General features: G+C 42.6%; 1 protein-coding gene across 1 annotated transcript in view; it reads left to right on the top strand.

Annotated features, from left to right (window-relative positions):
• Positions 1–22,145, top strand: part of TSPAN7 (tetraspanin 7) — a 103,674-nt gene extending 81,529 nt beyond the window's left edge. The window contains exons 2-8 of the mRNA XM_074814560.1: positions 2,503–2,691; positions 4,920–4,994; positions 6,460–6,555; positions 8,396–8,551; positions 13,056–13,139; positions 20,636–20,708; positions 21,022–22,145. Of these exons, the coding sequence (XP_074670661.1) occupies positions 2,503–2,691; positions 4,920–4,994; positions 6,460–6,555; positions 8,396–8,551; positions 13,056–13,139; positions 20,636–20,704 (669 nt within the window). The 3' untranslated portion in view covers positions 20,705–20,708; positions 21,022–22,145. The remainder of the gene's footprint in view (positions 1–2,502; positions 2,692–4,919; positions 4,995–6,459; positions 6,556–8,395; positions 8,552–13,055; positions 13,140–20,635; positions 20,709–21,021) is intronic.
• The last annotated feature ends 216 nt before the right edge of the window (positions 22,146–22,361 follow it).

Raw genomic sequence — 22,361 nt, 5'->3', positions numbered from 1 at the left:
AAACTGAGGGATTTCCTTAAATACATGTAAATCAGAGCTCTATTAAGAAGCAGAAGGGGAATAAACCATTGAGAGGCTTTCCTCTTTTTTTGCAAAGTCTGTATGTACCATAAATTGGATAGGCCCCCCTGAGACAGGGGGAACCAAACTCTTAAAACACATAGTAAAGGGTTAGTAATTGTTTCAAACAGCTGTCAAAAAATGCTTTTTATTACAAGGCTTGAGTTCTCTTTCAAATGTGAAGCTGCTTGTTCATTTTGGCAGTGAAGGCTGCTTTTACGTCTCCCTGGGGACAATGGTAAAACTGTCATCAGCTCAGGCACAGAAACCAGCCCATTGTCGAACTGGAGGCAAGAAACCAAAAGTTGTTCTGCAGATTTCCAAGTCCCTCACAGCTTGTTTCGGACTTTGCTGATTAATCTGTGCCCTCTGAAAAAGCTTTTGTTAGGGAGAAGGGGGAGAGAGGTGAAGACAGTGTTACGTGTGGATGCGACCAGACTCATTGGAGGCATTTGATGCCTGTGGGTAGGTAAGCTACTTGGTGATTTTTCTGACATTCAGCTGTTAGTTGGTGGGGTACAAGAGCAAGGAATCAGCACTTTTCACACAGTTTCACTGAAAGATGGACAGGAGCTGGATTTATTCCTATTGTCACCATGGGCAGGAGAGCAGAAATCCCTGCTAATCCTGTCCCGAAGGTGTGACAGAAATGCTGATGCCTGCCACAGCTGATCAGGGAGAGTGGGGGGGACTTTGGGAGACAGAGGTGTGTGATGGGTTTCCCTGGCAGTGCTGCACACTGGTGTGCTCTGCGCAGGAGCCAGGTGGGGACATGTCTTCCCTACAGCTCTGGGAGGTGTGGGGAAAGGAAGGGGATGAGCTCGGAAGTATCAAAATTGCTAGGTGAGATTACATTCTCTATAGTATAGAAAGGATATCCTGTCTCTGAGGACACGTTAATTTGCTTTTGCCTGTCTTGTCTCCCCTCTTTATTCTCTCTTTCTGTGGTTTCTTTCCCTGCATCCCTTCCCCTGTATCTTTCTTCAGAGCATCTATTTTGTATCCTCCCTCCTCCTGGTATTTTCCTTAGGTGGCTCTGATTATTCAGCAGTTCTGCTGAATGTAGTTTGCTCTCTGGAGAAGGAGAAATGCTGCACCAGAGCAGCACTTGCTGCCACTGCCACAGACACAGGTCGAGCAGAGGACAGGCTCCTTTGCCTTCTAGTGCTGAGCAGCAAGACGGTGGAAAGGCACAGCTGGAAGGCAGTGACGGGGGTGCACCCTGCATAGTCCTTTTTGAGCCAGCCTAGGTAAAAAAGCCAAAAAGCTGCTTTTTTCCTTTCACAAGGCTTTCCCTGAATTAATTCACATTAACGTGTATGAAAAGTAGCTGAAAGATCTTACAACGTAGATCAGCTGGGATTTTTTAGGTGCAACATAACTGTGAACAAGGATCTCCTCCATGAACAACTGCAGGGCAACCCTGGTGTAATAGTATTGAATTGCAAGATTTCACAGCAGTATAAAGATGTTCACAAGAGAAAACTTGGAAAGCGAACTAAAGAATACTGTCAGGACATTTCTTCTGGTCCTACCCCTCATCAGTGGCCTGGAGAAGCTAGTAAGAAGTTTTGGGGAATTTCGGGGAGTGTTTGCAGAGCTAGCACTCAGGACTGGCCCTTCATGTCCCACCTTTGGTCATGCTGTGGGAATGAGTTACATGTGTACGGTCTTGAAGCAGGGATGTTAGCATCGGGTAGGGATCAGCAGATGGTGCAGGCATCGTCCCTGTTGTGGCCACTGCTCGGTGTTGGCATACAGCACACCCTGGGCTACCCCTGTGTCCCTGCTGGTGCTGGGAGCTGGCCTGCCCCTGCTGCCCTGCAGTGTGGTGGCTTCTGCTTGCACATCTTGGGCAAGAGGCTGGGTGCTCCCAGGGCCCACTGGTGTCCTCCCACACTGTGTCGGGGGGAAAGCTTCTGTGCAGCCAAGGGCAGTCGCTTGCTGTATAGCCTGGGGAAGGCTCACTTGCCAGAGTAATACACCACCAGGGATGCTCATCTTCCAGAAACTTTGGCATTAAGAAGGATGGGACGTCAAGCAGCAGGTTTCTGTGGTTCAGGCAGTTTTTGTGGCAAAACTCAGGAGGCTTGAGGTGGTGATTGTTGGCTTTTGGTAAGAGTGATGGAGTTAGCCACCTCTCTCAGTGTGCTGTAGGAGCAGAGAGCCTGTTCCTGCAGGTGGTACACTGCGTCTTCCCTCGGCAGTCGTCAGCTTTGTGGTGATTAGTCCTAGATGTTTGTCCTCCAGTGACAGTCTTAATGTAACATCTCCAGATGCTGGAAATTAATTTTCTCTGTCCATCCCTCTGGAGTTAGTAGAAGACTTAAGGCTTCCTTCTGCTAACACAACAGCACCAATGAATCTCTTCAGGATCACTGTGTACTGAATTTGGATGCCTTCCCTGGTACCTCCTGACAGCTTTCTCCTCTTGCTTTGCAGATCACAGGCGTTATCCTTCTCGCAGTCGGCGTCTGGGGCAAGCTTACCCTTGGCACGTACATCTCTCTCATTGCTGAGAACTCCACCAATGCCCCCTACGTGCTCATCGGAACGGGTACCACAATCATTGTCTTTGGGCTTTTTGGCTGCTTTGCCACTTGCCGTGGCAGCCCATGGATGCTGAAACTGGTAAGCATGCCGAAGTGCCTCAAGCAAGAGGGGAAGAGATTTTGTTGATGTATTGGGATTACCACCACCACCTGCCAAGCTTCACCAGATGTTAATGTGGTTTTTTAGGCACATAAGCTAGATTTTATTGATCTTAATGTTCAACACGTGTGTCTTTTGAACAAAGAATGGGAAAAAAAATCTTTGCCAAAACCAGTTGTTGATTGAGTATGAATGAATTTTGCTACCACACATTGTACAGGCCCATGTGTGCTTGGGAGCAGGGTGAAATGCTGCTGCTGAATTAATTACTCTGTGAATAATTCTACAATCATTCTGTTTTTCTGTGAGCCATATAGATAGGTATATTTACAATCTTAAAAATGTCCAAAGCATCATAAATGTGAAATTCATTTGAAGTATATTTTAAAGGGGTCATTTTAATACGCTGATGTGAAATCTATGGAAAAAAATAGTTGATATTTTCTAAAAGCAGACCAGCCTTTCTTTTTCTCCTAACATTCACTAGACTAAACCAAGTCAGCCCCAGAAGACAAAGCTCTGTATGGTATGTTTGTCCTCATCTCAAAAGTAGCAAGGACTCGGGGTACACTAAGCAGAGGTACAGCAGCTGTGTCTCAGTCTAGTTTAACCTCTCTGTCTCTAAGTTTCTCTGTTCTGAGTTTTTCAGCCTACCTTAAAATGCAAAATAACTATAGGTTAACTATAGGTTAAACAAACCTATATGATAAACTGTGTTTCTAGGAATATTCAGGAGCAAAATCCTATATGTGTAATGGTTTGGAGGGTGGAAATAGCACTTGTGAAGCCCTAAGATAGTGGAAAAAGGCTTGACAGTACAAAGCATCTCCTGCTGCAATATTTTGGGGCTAAGGAGATGGATGATTCTTCTAGAGTTTGAACTGAATTTTAAAAAGGGACATCTTAAAGAGAGTTAATTTCCTCAACTGATGGCACAGTAAGGGAGAGGTGGCAGCTGCAGATCAGTCAGCAGGTAGATGCTGGTGGCCAGTCGTCATGTACCTAACACTGTCGCAGGTGCACTACTGCTGTCTCTTGCTGGTGATGTGCTGTCAGGGTGCATGTAGAGGCTTGTTGGTGTTACTGCAGTCCAGATAGGAAAGGGATAAAGGTGAATGGTGATATAAATCCATAGGAAATCAGGCTCTACTAATTGCTCTGTAAGTCGTGTAACTTTTAAAGGTATGCCACTAACAGTGGCATGTGCTATCCAAGCATATGGTTTTATTTCCATTGTACATGTGAGACATATTTCAAAACTTTCTTTCTCTCCTGAACAGAATACAGGCAGTGATTTGACAGCTGCATTAACTGGAGAAAAAGATTTTTCTAGTTCTGCCTTTACTGTTGTCCTCCCTTCCCCAATAACCTTCCATTAAAAATAAATTTTCATCTTTCCACTAAATCCTGCTAGGACTGAATTTAATTTAAAATGTTTCCTTTTTTAATTAACTGTTATTTAGCACATGGAGAAAAGAGGTAGTTTTCCCTCCAGAAGATTAAGCCCCAACTTCAAATTTTACCATCTCACTTTGCATCTTTTTCTTTGCCTTCTTTATTTCTGCTTGGATGTATTTTTAATATTCTGTGAGTGTCTACACTGAAAGTGCTGTTTTCAAGGCTTATTTAGCTCTGGATCCAAATGCTGCTCCTAAAGCCAAACATGGGCCTTGGCTCAGCAAAGTATTTGAGGCATCTGTCTAGTATTACTGTGAGAATATTTCTAGTTAAGTCAGTGGTTCAGTTCATTCATTGGAGAAACTTCAGGAATCAGGCAGCAAATCCCAGTCTAACAGTGAGATAAACACAAACCAAACACTTGGGGAAGCTTATTTACTTTAGCAGAGTGCCATGCAAACATGAAGGGTCTGTCTGTACTCCTTACTGCAAGATCAAAACCTGAGTGACTTGTATCCATCTCTGGCATGTGAGTGTGTTTTAATTGATGTGAGAACGCTAAGAAATGTGGGAAGAGAAATGTCAGAAAAGCCAGTAATTAGACAATACATACCATCTGTGAGTTGTATAAACATATATAATATATTCAGGTAATAACCTACATATCTGCTCCAAAAGACCTGTGGTTTCTTAACATCTTTAAAGGGTGCCTAGAGCAGAAATTTAAATTTTATGTGATAACAGAGCAGTATGTGTGCTGAGACAAAAGCCTGTCACATTCTGACTTCTCTTGCCTCCTTCGTTTTCAGTATGCCATGTTCTTGTCCCTGGTGTTCCTGGCTGAGCTAGTGGCTGGCATTTCAGGGTTTGTGTTTCGCCACGAGGTAGGTGGAAATGGGTCGAGTTTGCATATGGCAGTGCCTCCCTGGGCAGGAGCTGCTGAGGAGTTCTCTGGACCGTGGAGAATGTGTAGGTCGCTGAGCTCAGCAGCTCCATACACATCTCCAGGGATGTGGCTGATGTGCAACAATAACATGTACAGCTCTTAAAAACTGATGCAATTCCAAATGAAGGGATTTAGACAAAGCTCTTGTCCTCAGCTGCCTGGTAATTTACTCTGGAACTATAATTTTTCCTGTGTCTATCACGTAAGATCTTTGCTCTTTTACATATGCTGAGGGCTGCAAAATTGATCAAATACTTTTCTTAAACACAGCTTCTTCAGCTAGGCAAGTGCTTGTTTATATAAGGCAGAAAGCACTTCCACATCAGACCAGACTCAATGTTTTGTAAATATTTTTTTTTTGGGGGGGGGGGGGAAGGGAGTGGGGTGGGATTTTGTTTCTATCCTGAGAGTAAGGAGAGATTAGAAATAGAATGAGGTAGGAAACTGGGACAGGAAGAAGCTTAAAAAAGCTTGATGATCTAGATTTGTAGTAGCACTTCTGCTTTATCCACTGTAATCAGGTCTATCTCCAGCTTTAAGTCCATGGACCTACATGCCATTAGTGCTGAAGCAGAACAACTCCAGAGACCCTCCATATCTCTTCTCTTTTTATTAACTGGTTTTCTAGTCTCCTCTTTTGACATGAGATTTCCTTTGCTATAGGCTTTTCTGGTGTCTACCCTTGCAAGTGGTGGATAGTTTTTAATTTGATCCTGAAATACCTGTCCATCTGCTGAGCATTGCCATTTCATCTGTCCTAACCTGTGGCAGCCTCAGGCTGCTGCTCCCATTTGGTCACAGTCTCTTGTGAAGGTCACAGCCATGTGGGTTGCCCAAACCGTCTGCTACCCAGCCCCTTTACCAACCAGTCAAAGTGCCTTTCCCAGTGATATCCCTGGTCTTCTCCAGCTGAGACACTTCTTGTTCCTTACCCAAACACCTTTGGTGCTGGGGACAAGGGCTGCTGCCTCATCAGGGGATTCATGTCTTCTTTTGATGCCACTGACTTCTGTCACCAAGCTTCAGCTCCCACCAGGCATCCATGAGCAGAGAGAAGCACGCAGTCTCCTTCAGACTTAGTTCTGGAACAAAGTGTTTGGGGAAAAAGCATCAAAGGATATCTTTCTTATAGATTAAGTCATTTTCTGGTTTTTAAAATGTAGCCGTTTTCTGGGGTAGTTTTCTTTCTATGTCTGATAGATCTCACTTGAAAAATGGCATGAATGACTCCTGAGAGTTAAGAGGGAGCTCTGCCAGCTCAGAAAACACACTTAAAAATGAGCCAGAAGGGCTAGTTTGGGTGCCCTGTTAGATTTGGAAATGCATTTGCTACCTGTGAAAACTGCTTCAGATGTTATGCTTTTTGTTGCTCACATGAGCTGTTTTTTAACTCATCCTCATAGATCAAGGATACTTTCCTTAGGACATATACTGAAGCAATCCAGAATTACAACAAGAACGATGAGCGGAGCCATGCAGTGGATAACGTACAGGAAAGTGTAAGTCTAAAACTGGATATTAAAAATTAATAAATAGAGACAAAGCATACGTTCGGATTTGATCACAGAACATGAAGTGTGGATGTCTCAATCTGTAAGCTGTATATTGCCTGCAAAATTAGAGGCTGGCAAAACTGATCTGAAGAAAAAGTATTTCAACTGACATGCTTGTCCAAGATGCTTAAGTTTTAATGAACATCCATCTAATAAAGACAAAGCCTGTCCTACTTGCTTGTTGTTGGTCCAGATCTTGAATTAGGTTTAGGGGCCAGTTTTATCCCTGAAGAACACACTTTGTTCTTAACAGAATCTGTCAATAATGAAATGTTGTAAATTTGTGCTGGATGAGACAAGATTTTATAATCTAGCATGCTGTATCACTGATAAACTGCAGCAGTTCTCTTCACAGGTACAGTGAGAGGCTGGCAAAGGAGACCTAGTGAGCCAAGGGGAGAAACAGAGTGTATTTTCTCCAGAGGAAAAGGGGATGGGCAAATGTGCTGCTAAGGTCAGCAATGAAAGCTGTTCTCCAGCCGTGCTGGAGGGATGGATTACGTTCTTGGTGGAAGAGCCTTTCTGACCCACAGGGTGTGATAGCAGGGCAGTGGGAAGTTGCCTTGCCTTCCAGCAGGGCACAGGGCATGAGCAAATGCCACAGCATGGCCAAACTAGTTGGAGATGCCAACCACAAGGGACCAAGTCCACCAACTACAACACAGAGCAATAAAATTCACATTTAGAATCCTACTGGAAACTGCACAATAGCAAGAAGCTATCCCTTCAGCTCACAATACATTCTATGAGCCAGTTTGCTTTTTGTATGATTGTAACTTGCTGAACGGATATTTTAATGTAATTGTATTGATGACTTCTAGATCTTCTTTAGAAATTAAAACTATTATGTTGGACCCCTCAGCGTGTTTGAAACTGTCCCTCTAACCTGACTTCTCCAGGTTAGCAGATTACTGGACTGCTCTAAACTGAGTATAATCTGCCATCAAATTGTCTATTTGCCTAATGTTAACCTGTATTTTGAACTTCTGATTCCTTGGAGTTGGCTAAACTAAATTGTTTTGAGTAATTTTTCAGTGTTTTTGTCGTAGCAAAATGTTAATTTCATTTGTAGCTCTGTTTTTACAGAAACTGCATTTATAAGCCCTTTTCATGCAGAAAATTCAGCTCGTACTCCATATCTTTGAGTGACTGTCTTCTAGCTTAGCATCTAGAGCAGAACATCCTTCCCAACTTAGAGTTTTTCAGCTGATTTCGTAGACACACTGTATGAACATGTGGGCTCCTTCTATTCATGGCTCAGTGAATTTTCCTAGAAATTATTTTGGTGAGTTAGAGAGGCTTGCTTCACCTTAGCAATTTAAACTAGTTTGACCCTGTATGTGTTACATGTAATTCTTTGTAATGCTTTGAGTTTTTTATGGCCATTTTTTTGACTGCATTGTGAGGCTCTTTCTTGAATTTCCAGGATCATCTTTAATTGAATAAATAAATAAGCAAAGGATACAAAAAAATTTAAAAAGCCCCAACAGACTTTCAACTGAAAAAGATACCTTTATGGCTGGACCTTGGTCAAATGTCAGAAATAATAGCTGTGCTCATAAAATGCCTTTTTTTTAGTAGGTTGTCTGCTCTGATCTTTTGTAAATGACATTCCTGATACTTCTGTGATAAATGGGGCAGGGGGTGGTGTCTGCTTTCCAGAACTGGAAACAACCTGTTTGTATTTTTATTATGAGCTTATTAAGTGGGCAGTGATGAATCTGTACTAGTTTTAATTCTGATTTGTTTGCTTGTTTGTTTCAAATCTGCCTCTTATTCCTCATAGCTGAGCTGCTGCGGCATTCAGAGCTACACCAACTGGAGCACCAGCCCTTACTTCTTCAAACACGGCATCCCTACAAGCTGTTGCATGAACTCCAGTGACTGTAATACTCAGGATCTGCGCAACATGACCGTGGCTGCCACTAAAGTAAACCAGAAGGTACCAAGTAACATTGTGCCAGAGGCAGTTTTTATGAAACCATCCAGTACACCAGTGGAGCGTATGGCTGCTTACAGTGGCATTTTGTTTCAAATGGTTGGTTGATAATGTGTGTATTGGGCTGGAGTGATGGTAAGGATTGACTTTGCCCCCCATCTTACTTTCAAATCCTTTAAGCTGGCCTTTCTCAAATGACCAGGTGCAGCGACATTTCTGATGAGGAGGGGATTTGTTCCCCTTCCTCACAGCAGAGGTTGAGGTATGGCACTGCACACAGAAGCAACACCGGCCGGGACAGGCATGTGTGCTCGACTGCCCTTGAGGGTTAGGTTGGTCAGCACTTTTCTGCTTCTCTGCTCACTCCTGAATGCTGTAGGGTTTTGTTGAGGACAAAGATGTAGCTAGGTGGAAGGAAGGACAGGCTTTGCTCTTGCTTATGTTCAAACAGTAATTTCAGTCCTGGAGTCTGTCATCCTGAAGCAAAAACATGGGTAATTGACAACAAGCGCTGTGGTTGGCTGGTACATTTACAGTGACTCTTAAAATCTTTGAATGTGTGCTGCTGCAAGTATAGCACAGCCAAAGTGACCCCTCCCCTGGGGTCACCTGAAGGAGCAAGTTGGGGAAACAGAATAGGGTTGGGAAAGCAGGTTGAGAAAACAGGAAGAAAAGGAATAATTGGAGAATAAAAATAAAGAAAACACAAAGAAAGGGAGGAATAAAGGTAAAACAATGCAGCATATATAGCAGACACTGCACAGCAGAAATACAGCTCAGGTTATTGCTTTAAGTGCTAGTGCATCATCAGTTCTTTCTGTCTCACTTGAGATTTGCAAGAGAAGCAATAGTTTGTTGGTAAAAAGAATGATATTGTGGCCAAATCACCATGTTAAGTTGCAACATGGCTTAGTCAGACTTAAGGATTATTTTCTCTTCTGTTTTGTTCTCAGAGTTGAATTTAAAAAAAATAAATAAAAGTCCTGAGTAGATAACAGGGGAAATATGAAAATGCCTCTCTGTCCTCTGTTTCTGTCTGTTTCACCTCAGTTACCTGTGAATCAGGAGGTTGGAGTGTTGGCTGAGCACCGCCTGAAATATCTTTCTTTGAAAACCAGGCTAGTGGACAACATTTTCTAACATATGTTAAAAAAAGATACTAGAGGATTATTTTCTACTAAGCCTTTCTTTTCTGTAATAGTTTAATGTGAGCCACTTGTTGCAGACAGATGTGGAACATTAATGACATCCATCTGTTAAGAAACACAGTTGCCACCAGCAAAGTAGTCTTGCTGGGTTGCATGGGTATGAAGGATGAGCCACTTCACTCAGTTGCGCTTCGTGAACTTGTAGTAACGTTCAGGTTTTGCAGAAGTGGCAAGAAGGATCTAGGGGATGTGCAGTACAGCCAGCATCCACTGCAGGCAGAGTGCCTCCTGCACAGCCCATCCTGAGCCCCTGCTTCTGCCCACCTTCCCAGCAGGAAAGGTTTCTGATGTGACTGGTATTCTACCAGCAGGTCCCACCTTTTCAGTTCAGAACGGACACGCACTCTGAACCTTGCCTGGCTGCGTAACTGAGCAGGTGCCATTTGCATTCCCAGCACCAATCTGGTGTTTCCCCAGAGTGCCAGGCTTGCTCTGCATGCACAGAGAAATCCCTGTCCACTTGCAAGTTCCTCTTGGCAAAGGATGCCTGCTGAATTGTAGGAAGCAGCTGAAGGATGAATGAGCTTGTGCTTGTCCAGGGCTGGTAACTCACTTCCAGCCATGCTTGTTCCTTGCTCTCCTGTCAAATGCATGAGTCACCTGACAGAAAAGGACTGCTGATTCCTCAGGAAGCAGTTGACTTAATTACTTGATTTAATTACCTAGGGGAAGTTTGGATATCCTACAACATTGTGTCCCATTTTCTGAGATAGCCATTTGTAGTCAAAGGTTGTAAAGATTTCTATTTAGCAGTTGTGAGATCTTGGAGTTGTCCCAAATGTTTGAACAAGGTGGTATGTTTCTGAAAGGGGCATGGGAATAAAAAGCAAGCAGGAGGAAATGTTGTGTGGACCTATGCTTTCACTTCAGATAGGAAGCAAACGTCATTGCCTCTGACCCATGCCCCTTGCTCATCTTGGAAATAGGCACTTTGCTCTCTGTGTGTTGGAGAAAAAGGAAAATACATATTGTCTGTGTCGTGCAAGACCCTTGTTACCAGTCCTGTGGATAGGTGTATTTGGAATACATCGCTTTAGTGGATCTTGCAAAACTATCAGTAAGACAAGTTCTCTATGAGCTAATCAAATTACTAGCAGTTTATTAGAACTAGTGATGAATTAGCCAAAGAGGATTAAACTAATGATCTAATTGCAGGACTAAAAGACAACATTCCTGGATTTTCTTTGCCAATTCTGCCACTAACTTGCATAGTGACCTTGGGTAAATCATTTAGTCTCTCTGTCTGTTTCTACATCTCAGATGGGACTAATACTTAGCTTTAAGAGCTGTCATTAGGATTAGCTAATTAATGTTCATATAGTGCTTTTAATCTTCAGAGTTCATTACCACCGAACCTCAAGAACTACTTCTCTCTAAATAAAGGAACAGATGTGTGGAGTTAAGAATGATCGGATACTTGCTAAATTGTCACTTCTGTCCTCTGAATCAGCACCCAGATGTGCGCACACAGTGCTTCACATACTTCTGTACTATATATGCAACTCTTCGGGTGATTCTTGCACTCTCACTCCATGCACAGTAAGGACTGAGCAATTAAGCCGTATGTATGCAATGTACTTCAGGAAACAGATTATTGTGATTTGGGAAAGCATAGTCGTCAAATGAGGAGAGTGATCAAAACTCTCTCACTTGCATGTTTTTTTAACAAGATCTTCTGTCTCCCTCAAATTACCATTGCTATTAGATGTTGCATCTCTTGAAGACTGTTGAACAGAACAGATTTCAGAAGAGAGAGAATGTTAAGCCATGTCAGACAGAATGAAAGCACTGCTTGAGAAATCTAATCTCATTTCGTAACATGTAAGACACACACAGCTATAGTTGCTTGATGTGTTAAATAAGCAAGCTTGAGTCTGACCTACTGTACACTGTTGTAAGATGAAATTAAGGATTAATATGTACACTTAAACATTTCAGAAATGAATTACAGCTGTGCTGGTACTCAGCTACTATTAGGTTTACCACTTCATTACTCTGAGGATTAAATAAAATGTCTTCTGATATTGTAAAAGAGGCTAAAGAAATGATAGAATTTAGTTCACAAATGGCCTGTCTCTAACAAATGACATTGTCCTTTCCTTCTAGCTGTCATTTTTTACAAGCATCTAATGCTCTGAGGTCACATAAAGAGTTCCTAGAGTGTTTGCAGAAGTGAGAGGTGTGTGAATGGAGGGGGAATGTGGACACTCTTCTCTCTTACAGGACAGGAGTCCAAACTGGGAAAGGGAACTCATTGTTATTTCTGTTTTTTCCAACTTCTGATAAAGTGAATAAAGTTATAACCTTATAAGTAGCCTTGGGACTGGCCTTAAGCTGAGAGTGGTGCTGGTCATTTGAGGAAGCGTGGCAAAAGGGACTAGGAGGTGGCTTTGGATTGTGTGGGCAAATGGGTTAGTAATGAAAGAAAAAATAGATGTTATCTTTCTTTTTTTTCTTCAAGTTTTGTGTCACTTGTTTAGATTCATTTAGGCACCACAAACTAGGAAAGCTAATTTCAAATGCTTTTTTGAGGGGTAGAGTAGGTGAGGGGAGAAATATAGTGAAAATTATCATACTGAGGGGGACATCTCAGAAAAAGCCTATCCAAGAGAAGAGCAGAAATGTGTATGAATCTTCTGGCCCCAGTGTGAGATGTGAATTGAGGCACAAGTCAGCTGATGGAGTCAGGGTCTGAGCTACAGAGAGAAAATTGGGTTTGGGGAGCAGGACAGGGAATTTTATGTCCAAGAGCAAACAAACCAAGAAATTTCATACAAAATCCTCAATAACTTTGTTACATGGTTTAAAGTTATATACTACTCAGTACCTTGCCTGGTGTCCTTTGACAGGTGAAGGCAATCAGAATGCCTCACTGGACGCCTGGAGCATGCTTGTATTAAATATCTGAAGTATTAAGAAATCAGCATCATTTATTCATTTTTGACACCTGTATTGTATTATAACATTACTTTATATTGTTACTGGTTTGGTTTCTGGTCAAAGCTATATTCTTTTTTTAAAAACAATGCAAGCTCACTTTCTTTAATAAGACTTATAAAATGAATGCAACATCACATTTAGCTTTTAAAAGTACTGAAATATGTTTGTTTCTAAAAAGAACTGGTTTTGCCACCACTTTGCATCATTCACTCAGAATTGCTATTAAATAAAAAGGTGACATTGTTGGAAATTACAGCAAAAATATTGTCTAGCCCAAGTCCATTTTAAATGAGAAATTTGTATGTATGCATTTGTGGCAGGGAAGGTCAATACAAGGAGTAATTATGTTTGTTTTTCAGGGCTGTTATGACTTGGTGACCAGTTTTATGGAGACAAATATGGGAATCATAGCTGGAGTGGCTTTTGGGATTGCATTCTCACAGGTAAGTGCATAAATGCTTCCCTTCCCACCTTTTTTTCCCCTCTCTCTTTTTCTTTACCCGGACTTCAAGGAAGGAATGATTATGGAAAGGGACTGAACTCAGCATGCTCATTAGTCCTGAGGTCATCTGTTCATTGATTTTCTTTTTTTCAACTTAAATGAAGTTTCTCCTTGGGAATATCAGTTACGGTTGAGCTAATGACTAGCTCAAGGAAAACAACTTGTCCCTCCACTGGGTCAAATAGAGGTTAACCCAATAAAACATTGGCTTAAATGGAGCATAAACAGCTAAGAAGACAAATAGCTTATCCATAGTTTGGATAGGCTTCTGTCTTCTAAGCACTCTTATTTTTTCTTGAAGGAGTCTAGAATTCAAATAAGAGTTTACCTTTAGGCCTCCCTGTCCCGGACCTGGAGACTGGAGGGGGCACCTGGTTTTGGTGACTGATTTTATTTTTTTTTCCTTTTAGCACTGAACACTGAGCAGAGATCTGCCAAAATCAGATTATTTAACCAACTCCTTGCCTGCACCAAAAGGAGTTTGACATGGGAGGGTCAAAAGGAGAGCTAAGAAGGTGTTTTCTGCTCCCTGATATTCAAACTGCCTTTAGCTAGACAGAGTTGGGGAAGCTAAAGGTCTGGTCAGAATATTCTGATCAAGAAGGGACAGGAAGACACCTTTTTCTTTCAACAAGATACTCCATTATACTAGTCACTTTGAGTGTGATGGCAGGGACTCTCCTGGAAACATGCAAAAATGAGAGAGAGGGAAGCACAGGCAATGCAAAAGTGCGTGCAGAATGGTTCAGCAAAATGCACAGTGATGTGTATGGTACCTGAACCACTTCTACCTGAGAGACAATCTGCCTTCTCTCTGTGGAGAGTACATTGTACAACTGCAAATGTCGTATTCAAAAACTATCATGCAACTTTAATTTGTTTCATTCACACAATATTAAAAATCTGGGTCCTGAGGCAACACTGAAAATATGAACATATCCGTTGAATGTCTTATGCTTATCCAGTGGTTGGAAAAAATGAGGTGCTAGAAAAAATTATTTTACTTCTTTTTTAAAACTCATTAATTCAGTTAGCAAGCTGTAGGTTTACACTGTGCTGCACTAGAAACAAGTGATTTTCCAGTGCTGTTGCCAGTGATTGGAAAGTGAATTAATAGGAGGGCTGCGGTTGCCCTCTTGCCCCTGCTGCTCCATGTGGTCAGCCCGTGCTAGGCTGAAAGGTGTTTTAGTTATATCTCTCTGAGGTTTAATTTGCTCAGTAGTTACAATGGCCTCCAGGTTCTTCAGAATGACTGTCCCCAAGCCATGTGGGAAATGGCCACCACATCATCTTGGTCAACATATGTACAACCTGAGGGAGCCCTAAAACTGTTTGGGCTCAGACCAGCTGACTGCCCTGCCTTGGGCACATCTGGAAACCTGATGCCTTGTAGCCTAGCTGTTAGATGTGAGAGGACCATGATTTTGCCTGTCATCCTGTTTCACGTGGATGTAAATGTTGTGGGTGTGAACGTTCATCATACCACCAGCCACCCAGAGCATGTGCGTGCGTGTTGGGCCTTCACGATCTAGAAGCGGTGAAACCACCATTCTGGAGCTATTGGTGCATGGAGCTGGAGGAGTTTTGGTTGGGTTTTTTTTTTAATAGGCTATTCTAGTTCTTGTTGAATGGTCACAGTTATCTCAGTACTCTTCTCCAACCTTGATTATGACTTGATTGCTGCTATAGGACTACTGCTATAGATCCTAGTTCAGTTTCTAGACAGCCAGAAGGCTATAAAGCATCTTTTAAAATACCTTATGTAAACTATCCTAAAGAAAAATAGGGTGAGTAGAATTTTACAGTTCATATGCTGCAGGGGTAAATGCCTGAGTCAGGACCAATGCTGCCTGAAAGCCTTTAATCGATGTATCATACATACAATAAGCAAAGTATCATCTTATCTTACCTGCAAAAGGGAGACTGTAGGAAGAGTGCAGCTCGAATTGTTGTTTTGGCACATGTCTGGATGTTTACTCTAGGTCATCGGTTGTTTGTGAGCTCTGTACGGGAGGGCGGACGGGCAGTGCAGGCAGAGTGTGGCCCTTGCAACGGGAGCCCTTTGGTGCAAGGCGAGATTAGCGTGACAGGCTGCGGGCAGCACAGGGGGAAAGGCACTTTCCTGCCACGGCTCTGAGAGAAAACTGAAGCATGTTTTGATGTTGGCATCTCGCGCTGCCTGAGGGCAGTGTGCGCCCTGCTGCCAGCCGGGGATGTCACTCCCCTGCGTAAGCGCAAGGCTCTGGCGCTCCGAGTAGATACCCAGCTGCTTGGGGTGTTTGTGAATGTGTAAAAGGGGGAAGAGAGGGGATGCAGGGGAGAAAAATGCAGCTCTCCTGGGATGTGAAGAATAGAAGGCGGCCAGTTATCATTTACTGCCTAATCTGTTTTGCTGGACCCAATTAGGGACGGTGTTTACAAATTGATTTCAGGTTAACCGTGGCCAGCAGTAATGCCAGGCAGTGCTCCAGCTGTAAGAGAGGTTTTGCTATTTGTACTGAGAATGGGTTTAATCTCAATAAAAGACAAATTAGATCATGTTGCTCTTCTACAGTAAAGCATGCTCGAGGGCCTTTCCTTCACATGATTTGTTAGGTGTTGACTAGCATGGGGAATGTGCTGATTCCCAGAAATAGGGAAAGTTGATGTAATGGCATTGCACATCTTATAGGCCTGGCACAGACCTCCCAGTCAGAGTCAGAGTTTTAAAAAAAACTGCTGTGTTGCTAACATTGTCTGCACTGCACCTTGGGTTTGAAATAATAACAACAAAATACAATTTGATTGTTTTTGGACTCAGATGCCAATGCTGACTTCCAGCTGGAATAATTTCAGTTTAGCAGGTGCTCTTCAGAGCAGCAAAATGATTGCTGTGTTGTGCCCAACAGAGAATAAAATTATGCAAGCAGCTTAGATGATGAACAGTTTTGCCTAGATAAACTACAGTGCAGGCGTTGGCTTAAGGGATGCAAGAGACAGGGTCTGGAGGGGTTTATAGATTGTGGTTGCAGTAGAGTCCCTGAGTAGGGGAGTCTCAGTGCAGTGTTAAGGCCAAATTATACTCTTTGTACTGAAAGACTGGAAGTCAGGTGCTCTCGACATGCTCAAAACAAGTTGTTGAGCATGCAGGGTACCCGTCATTTGAAGATATGTTCTCATGTGGCTACAGTCCCTCTCTACAGTGCAACATCTACCTGCCCTCTTTACTATCAATGTTAATGCAAGTAACTCTGCCTGCCTGTGGATGCAGTTCTGGTTCAGACTTCATCCACCTTGTCTGCTGCAACTCCTGTCTTGAGTATAGGGAGGCTGAGGCTTAGCCCTAACACAGGATTACACCTCTGTCACACCTTGCACCAGGGTTAGGGAGTGGAATCCATATCAGGATCCAATATGTGACTTGAAATCTAATATAAGACTGCATTGATTCTAAAGATGTTTAACCACTGTGGATTCAGCGTGGAGCTAGGACCTGTGCCAAAGGCATACCACAGCACAGGAGGCTGACTCAGGTAAGCGACATGTGACACCATAGAAAATTCTCTGTCTCCTAAAATAGAGAGAGAACCTGGATGCTTGAAGATTTGCATTTTGAGAATATGGCAAGGTAAATCATTGAGATAAACAATTATTCCTGATTAATGAAAAAACAGTTTTAGCTTACCAGATCTGTTGGTGAATTCCAAGTTAGTTCAATGCATTTCTATTTCCAGAAATTCTCTCAAAGAATGAGAGATGTTGAAGATGCCAAGACCCAAAATAAAATGAATTTCAAATTGCATTTTAGTTTCTCTACAGTATAATAAGATGCAATAAATATGTCATGCAGGACAGCTTCCAGTCAATGTTAACTCCTGAAAAATAACTATAATAAAAAGCCAGTTATCATGTATGTGATAGGAGATAAGTGCTAGGAGGTTGCTGTGGATGGATTTCAGTGGTCAGAACTGAGATATGCCTGAGATGACTCCTAGAAACCATGGAGAGATGAAGAACTCAGGCACTGAATTGTGCTCTGTGGAATGAACTTTGGCCAGCAGGATGGTAGTTTAGGAGATGTGGGTTTCCCAGTGCTCTAAACCAAAGAATTTGTCAGCTTTTTCAAGTTTCCTGTGGCAAGACCAGAGGTTCCAAGGCAAACTCTCAGTTTTCCATTCAGAAGACGAAGATAATCTTGGAAAAAAGAGAAGGGGGAATAAGCTAGAGAGAATACAAATGCAGAAGCAAGTCTGGCATCTTAGCACTCAAAAAAATGGGACGATAAAATAAAAAAATTTAATAAGTGGATAAAAGTTGAGATGGGGCATTTGAGAGACAATGGGAGCGAAGGGAAATGAATGCAACTTCTGGCAGCTAGTTTCTTTGTGGGAATCCTTTTATGCTGATTCCTCTGGTTTTTCAAAGGACCTGCAGGGACCTGCTGCACAATAGGATAAGGGGCTTCCTCTCATCTGAAGAGCAGAGGTTGCAAGTGATCAAGCAAATGCAGAGAGCAAGGGGGGGTGGAGAGTGCTCATTTGTGGTTTACAGACTGGGAGCCTCTAACCTGATTTAAATGCAGAGGACTGTAGTTATGACTGTAATGAAAGAGCACCATGAGGAAAATTCAGCAACTTAATATAGTATCTCCTCTTCCTGGCTACAGGAGGGACAGTGCTCTTGTGGTTAAATGTGGAAGTCTACACAACTTGAAGAATACATGTTTTTATATATGTTCAGAGTACTTCTAAGATATTTATTATAGCTCTGCTATGTCCTGGTAATAGCTAGAAATATTGTATAAAATGTGTATGCAATGGCTCGATATGCACGCCATTATTTTTTAAATACAGAAGGTAAATATTATGGTACTATAACCACTTAAATGCATATGGTCAGAGCCAAGAATTAATAAGTGGGTCAAAGATCAGAAAGATACATTCATGTGCAACCCACCATTTGTCTTACGAGTGACTTGAGTAAATCAAAACATCATCACATGCCTGCAAATACTACAAAGCTTAGACAAGCTGATTATTAGAGTTACAGCATGTGTAAAACAGAAGAATCACTAATTAAAGGTAGCTGGGCAGGTCTGCCACAGCTGAAGGGGGAAAGAAAAGCCCATGGCTTCCTATTTGTATGGGCTGCAGCATCTTTCCCCTTGCAAACCTGATACAAGCAGCAGATTGTAGTCGGGAACAACAATGGCTATAGTTTGAGTGCTTGTGATGAGAAATAATAGGTACTTCATGGCACAGGCATTAAAAAAAGAAAAGTAAACTTGAATATACGTATGTTTTTGGCCATTGTAGGATGAGGGAGGAACAGATTTGGGTCTGGGCTGGAATTTGCTCAGTGAAAATAAATAGAATTAAATACGTTGTGAAGTTCATCTTAATGAAAAATACAGTGAGGCAGAGAAGTGACTTCTGAGACCAGCTGAGGAAGGTGAGAAAAGACTGAAAGTTACCACAAACACAGAAAAGTGACAGTGAAGCAGGTGGGACAGGGCCATCCAGAGGCGCTTACTCTGTTCTGCCTGTCAAAGCACAGAGAAATACGTACCATTCTCCAAAACGAAAATCTCATTCTCCAAAACAGAACTGAGTTAAAAAACCATTGCACAAGTCAGCAGTGGGAGTGTCAGAGCTTCTCCAGTAAACCCGCAGAATGTGGTGAGGTTTCAGCAACACTTTCCAAACTGCGAAGTTGATAAAATCCGGTGACTGGAGAATTTAAGCATGGAATTCCAAAGCCCAGCCAGGCAATGCTGGCATGCTTATCATTGCTGGTCTGTGGAGTCCTGGGCGAGTCACTCAGCTATCAAATAAGTTTCCTGCTTGAACACCCATCTAGAGAAGTTCAGTAGAAAAGGCAACAAGATGGCAAAAATGTCGTCTTGGTATCAAGCGAAATTTTCAAAGCTGAGGAGGGTTTTCAGCAATCACATATCTTTTGGCAACTGCAAATACAGCCCCTGAACCCTAGTAGCTTAGGTTTTTATTGGAGGTCGGTCAGGAGGTGTTATCTGTGCCCCATGTCTAGTTATAACCAAGTGTCATCCTTGGTATTTGGTGCCAAAATCAGAGGGGGTGCGTGGGGGGGACAGTGGGGGTTCAGCCTGCTTTTAAAGGTGACTATATGCCCTTTTGAGATGCTTAGAACAGTTCTGGTGGACACTGAAACAGGAGAGGTAGCAAATTTCTGGCAGATGAAACATGGCCTGACCAGGAATGTGACATCTTAGAGGCAGAAAACAGTTTATCTGGATTTGAGGTACCTTGGCTTAGTCTTACTCTGCGCTGATGCCAGCCCAAATCAAGCATTGGCTGATAGAGATGATATATATTTTGATGATGATCGTGTTAACAGGGAGCACTGATGGTCTCAGGGAAAGGACACGCAATCCCAAGTGTGAAATAGAAGGAGCCAGTTTGGATGGGCAGCCAGCCAGGCATTATTATTTCCGCATGCTCTATGGGGTCTGAGGGAGCTCTGCTGCTGCCAAAAGGTTGTGATCCCCCTCCTTAAGCACTGCTCCCCTGCGACGTGCTCTGCCCACAGCTGCAGGAGATGGGCAGAGGTGGTGCCCCGCAGGCTGGGCTGAGCCAACTGGAGCAGCTGTGACAGCCCTTGCTTGGGGCCAGGGCCAGGGAAGGCAGCTCCATCTGCAGAGACAGCCCTCTCGCCTCACCCCCAGAGCCAGAGATGAGCTGTAACTATCTGGGTATGCTCATGAGTTAATTAATTGACCAATCCAAATGAGAAAAGTGAGGTTGAATTATTTATAGTATATTAACGCTGTTGGCATATGCAGGAAACGCTAACAAACTGCAATAGGCAAAACGTTGAAATGACTGAGTGCTTATTGACGAGTGGAAGCCAGGGATCTGTTTTCAATAATCTGAGTGACAGCCAAGGGAATAGTGAAAGACTTTTCTTTAATTTATTTCCAGATTTATAACGCTCATTTCTCCAGTGCTGCATTATTTGTAAAGAAAGCGTAGCCGCTCTGGGGCATTACGAAGCTTTTCCCCAGCACACTGTTAACAAAGTTAAGGGGGCCGCCAGCTCTCGGTGGTGGTGGGTGGTGGTGAGGGACCCAGGTGGAGCTTGCAAGTGAAACGCAGCCAGTAGTGTGTTGATACCCCCACCAGTTTACTCATCTACATCTGACTCAGCCAGGCAATGACAACGGGATTGAAAAGCAGCAGAAAGGCATGCTGCCTATCAAATAAATATGCTCTGATAAAAATCAAGAGGAAAATCTGATGAAGAAAGACGGGAGATTTTAATGCTGTTTTTCTGATTAGAGCAGTCCTTAAAATAGGGCATAAATATGTTTTGCATAATAACTCCAGAACATGAAATCTTTGCTTACCATGGCCTCTTCTTTGCTCTGCATTCATTTAATTTAACTTAAATTCTATTCTACTTCTATTCTTGTCCAAACAGTTGATCGGGATGCTGCTGGCATGCTGTCTGTCCCGGTTTATTACTGCTAACCAGTACGAGATGGTGTAACAAGGTGAGCTTTCCCTGCTTTCTGTGCTATATATGCTCTGGTATATTGTCGTGGCTGTGTTGCTTCTGCTGAAGATAGTGGGCAAGTTTTAGATGCTCAGCATGTTCATTGAGAATTAAGTCTTCCCGTGGGATTCTTTGCTTTGGGATTTTCATTCCAGTATTCTGTTTGGTGCAGGAAAAAAAGCAGGAAAACATACTATTCAGTATTTTGTCATTTTGTTTTTCTTCTTGAAAAGGGAGGGCAAAATGTCCACCATGAACACTGTTAACAACCAGAGCAACCCACTTCTTTTCTTTTATCCTCCCCAACCCAGTCTTTCAGAAGCGTGAAGTCCAGAGCCTGTCTCAAGATCAGGAGCTGCAGAATTGGAGAAAGACTGAAACGAATGTTAGAGCACCCACTGTCTCTCGCTCGCACGCACGCACACCCACACCCTCACAAGCAAGCACGTGCGCGCGCACACTCGCACCCCACCTCCTGAACTCTGTCCCATACGTAGTGTACCATTCTGTGAAGTACTGCGGTGCCACCGAGAGCAGCCAGGTCCCCTCGGCCTCCGGACCCCGACCCCATTCCCGCGGCTCGGCGTAGGACGGCACCGTATGTCTGTTCTTGGTCACACAGTAGTTGCATCGTAAGTTAACAAAGGTAATTCATTAACAGCATTGATCGGGCTGTGCATGTAGTGACTGGAGGGCATAATTAGCCTTTCACCATGGTTAATAAGTGTTGCACACGTTCATATAAACCGGTATAGGAAATATATATTCTTTTGGTTTTATCTTAATTTCTTGTTTTGTTTATTGCTTTACTAAGGTTTTCATCCTTTCCCCCTTCCCTGCGCCTGCCCCCCTTCCCCAAAAACAAAGGAATCAGTAACATAACATAAAGATACTTGAAAATGATGTTAAAATGTTGTGCTTGAAGGGAACCATTATTCCTGATGTTCTTCTACATCTTTGATTCTTACTCAGTGTTGTATGCCTAGTGCGTATCCCGGTAGGCTTTGTCTAGTGCATTTTGCCTCTGAACCTGATCCTGTGTAATACTGTTATTAAGCTGTGTTGTTGCTTACTGTGAAGGCAGGAATTTTGCTTCCTATATTTTTATTAAGTAGTTATGAACTAATTGAACTGTGCTGTACTGCGGCCTTCATACTTTTTTCCTGTTCTTTCTTTTTCTTTCTTTTTGCATTGAGGTTGCAGCCACCAAATACATTGTTAAATCAAATCGAAATAAAAGCTCACACACAAAAAGAAAATCACAAAAAAAAAAACAGGCATATGAAATATTTTTGGGGGAAAGCAAAAGTTTAAAACCTTTTTAAAAAAATAGGACTTTTTTAATAATGCCTCTGTCTAGCATGCCAACGAGAATGCATTGATATTGTGAGTATTTGTGATATACGTATTAATAAATGGAACCATTACAGATTTCTAGCTGCTTCCTTTTTGTTCTTTAGTCATAACAAAACTCTTCTGAGTGGGGAAGTGAACATGAAACACAAGTGCACAGCTTGGAGTGACATGTCTTTATGCATATTTTAACAACTAACTTGCTTGTGACAGAAAAATGTTACTACCCTGGGAAAAAAAGAGAAAGAGCTGGAATCGTTTCAAAACTCCTAGAAAAACCTTCCACAGCTGGTTTCAC

This window comes from Strix aluco, chromosome 2 (assembly GCF_031877795.1).
Source record: "Strix aluco isolate bStrAlu1 chromosome 2, bStrAlu1.hap1, whole genome shotgun sequence".
Lineage (NCBI taxonomy): Eukaryota > Metazoa > Chordata > Aves > Strigiformes > Strigidae > Strix > Strix aluco.
The sequence above is the reverse complement of the archived record's forward strand: the minus strand, read 5'-3'. Positions and strand labels throughout refer to the sequence as shown.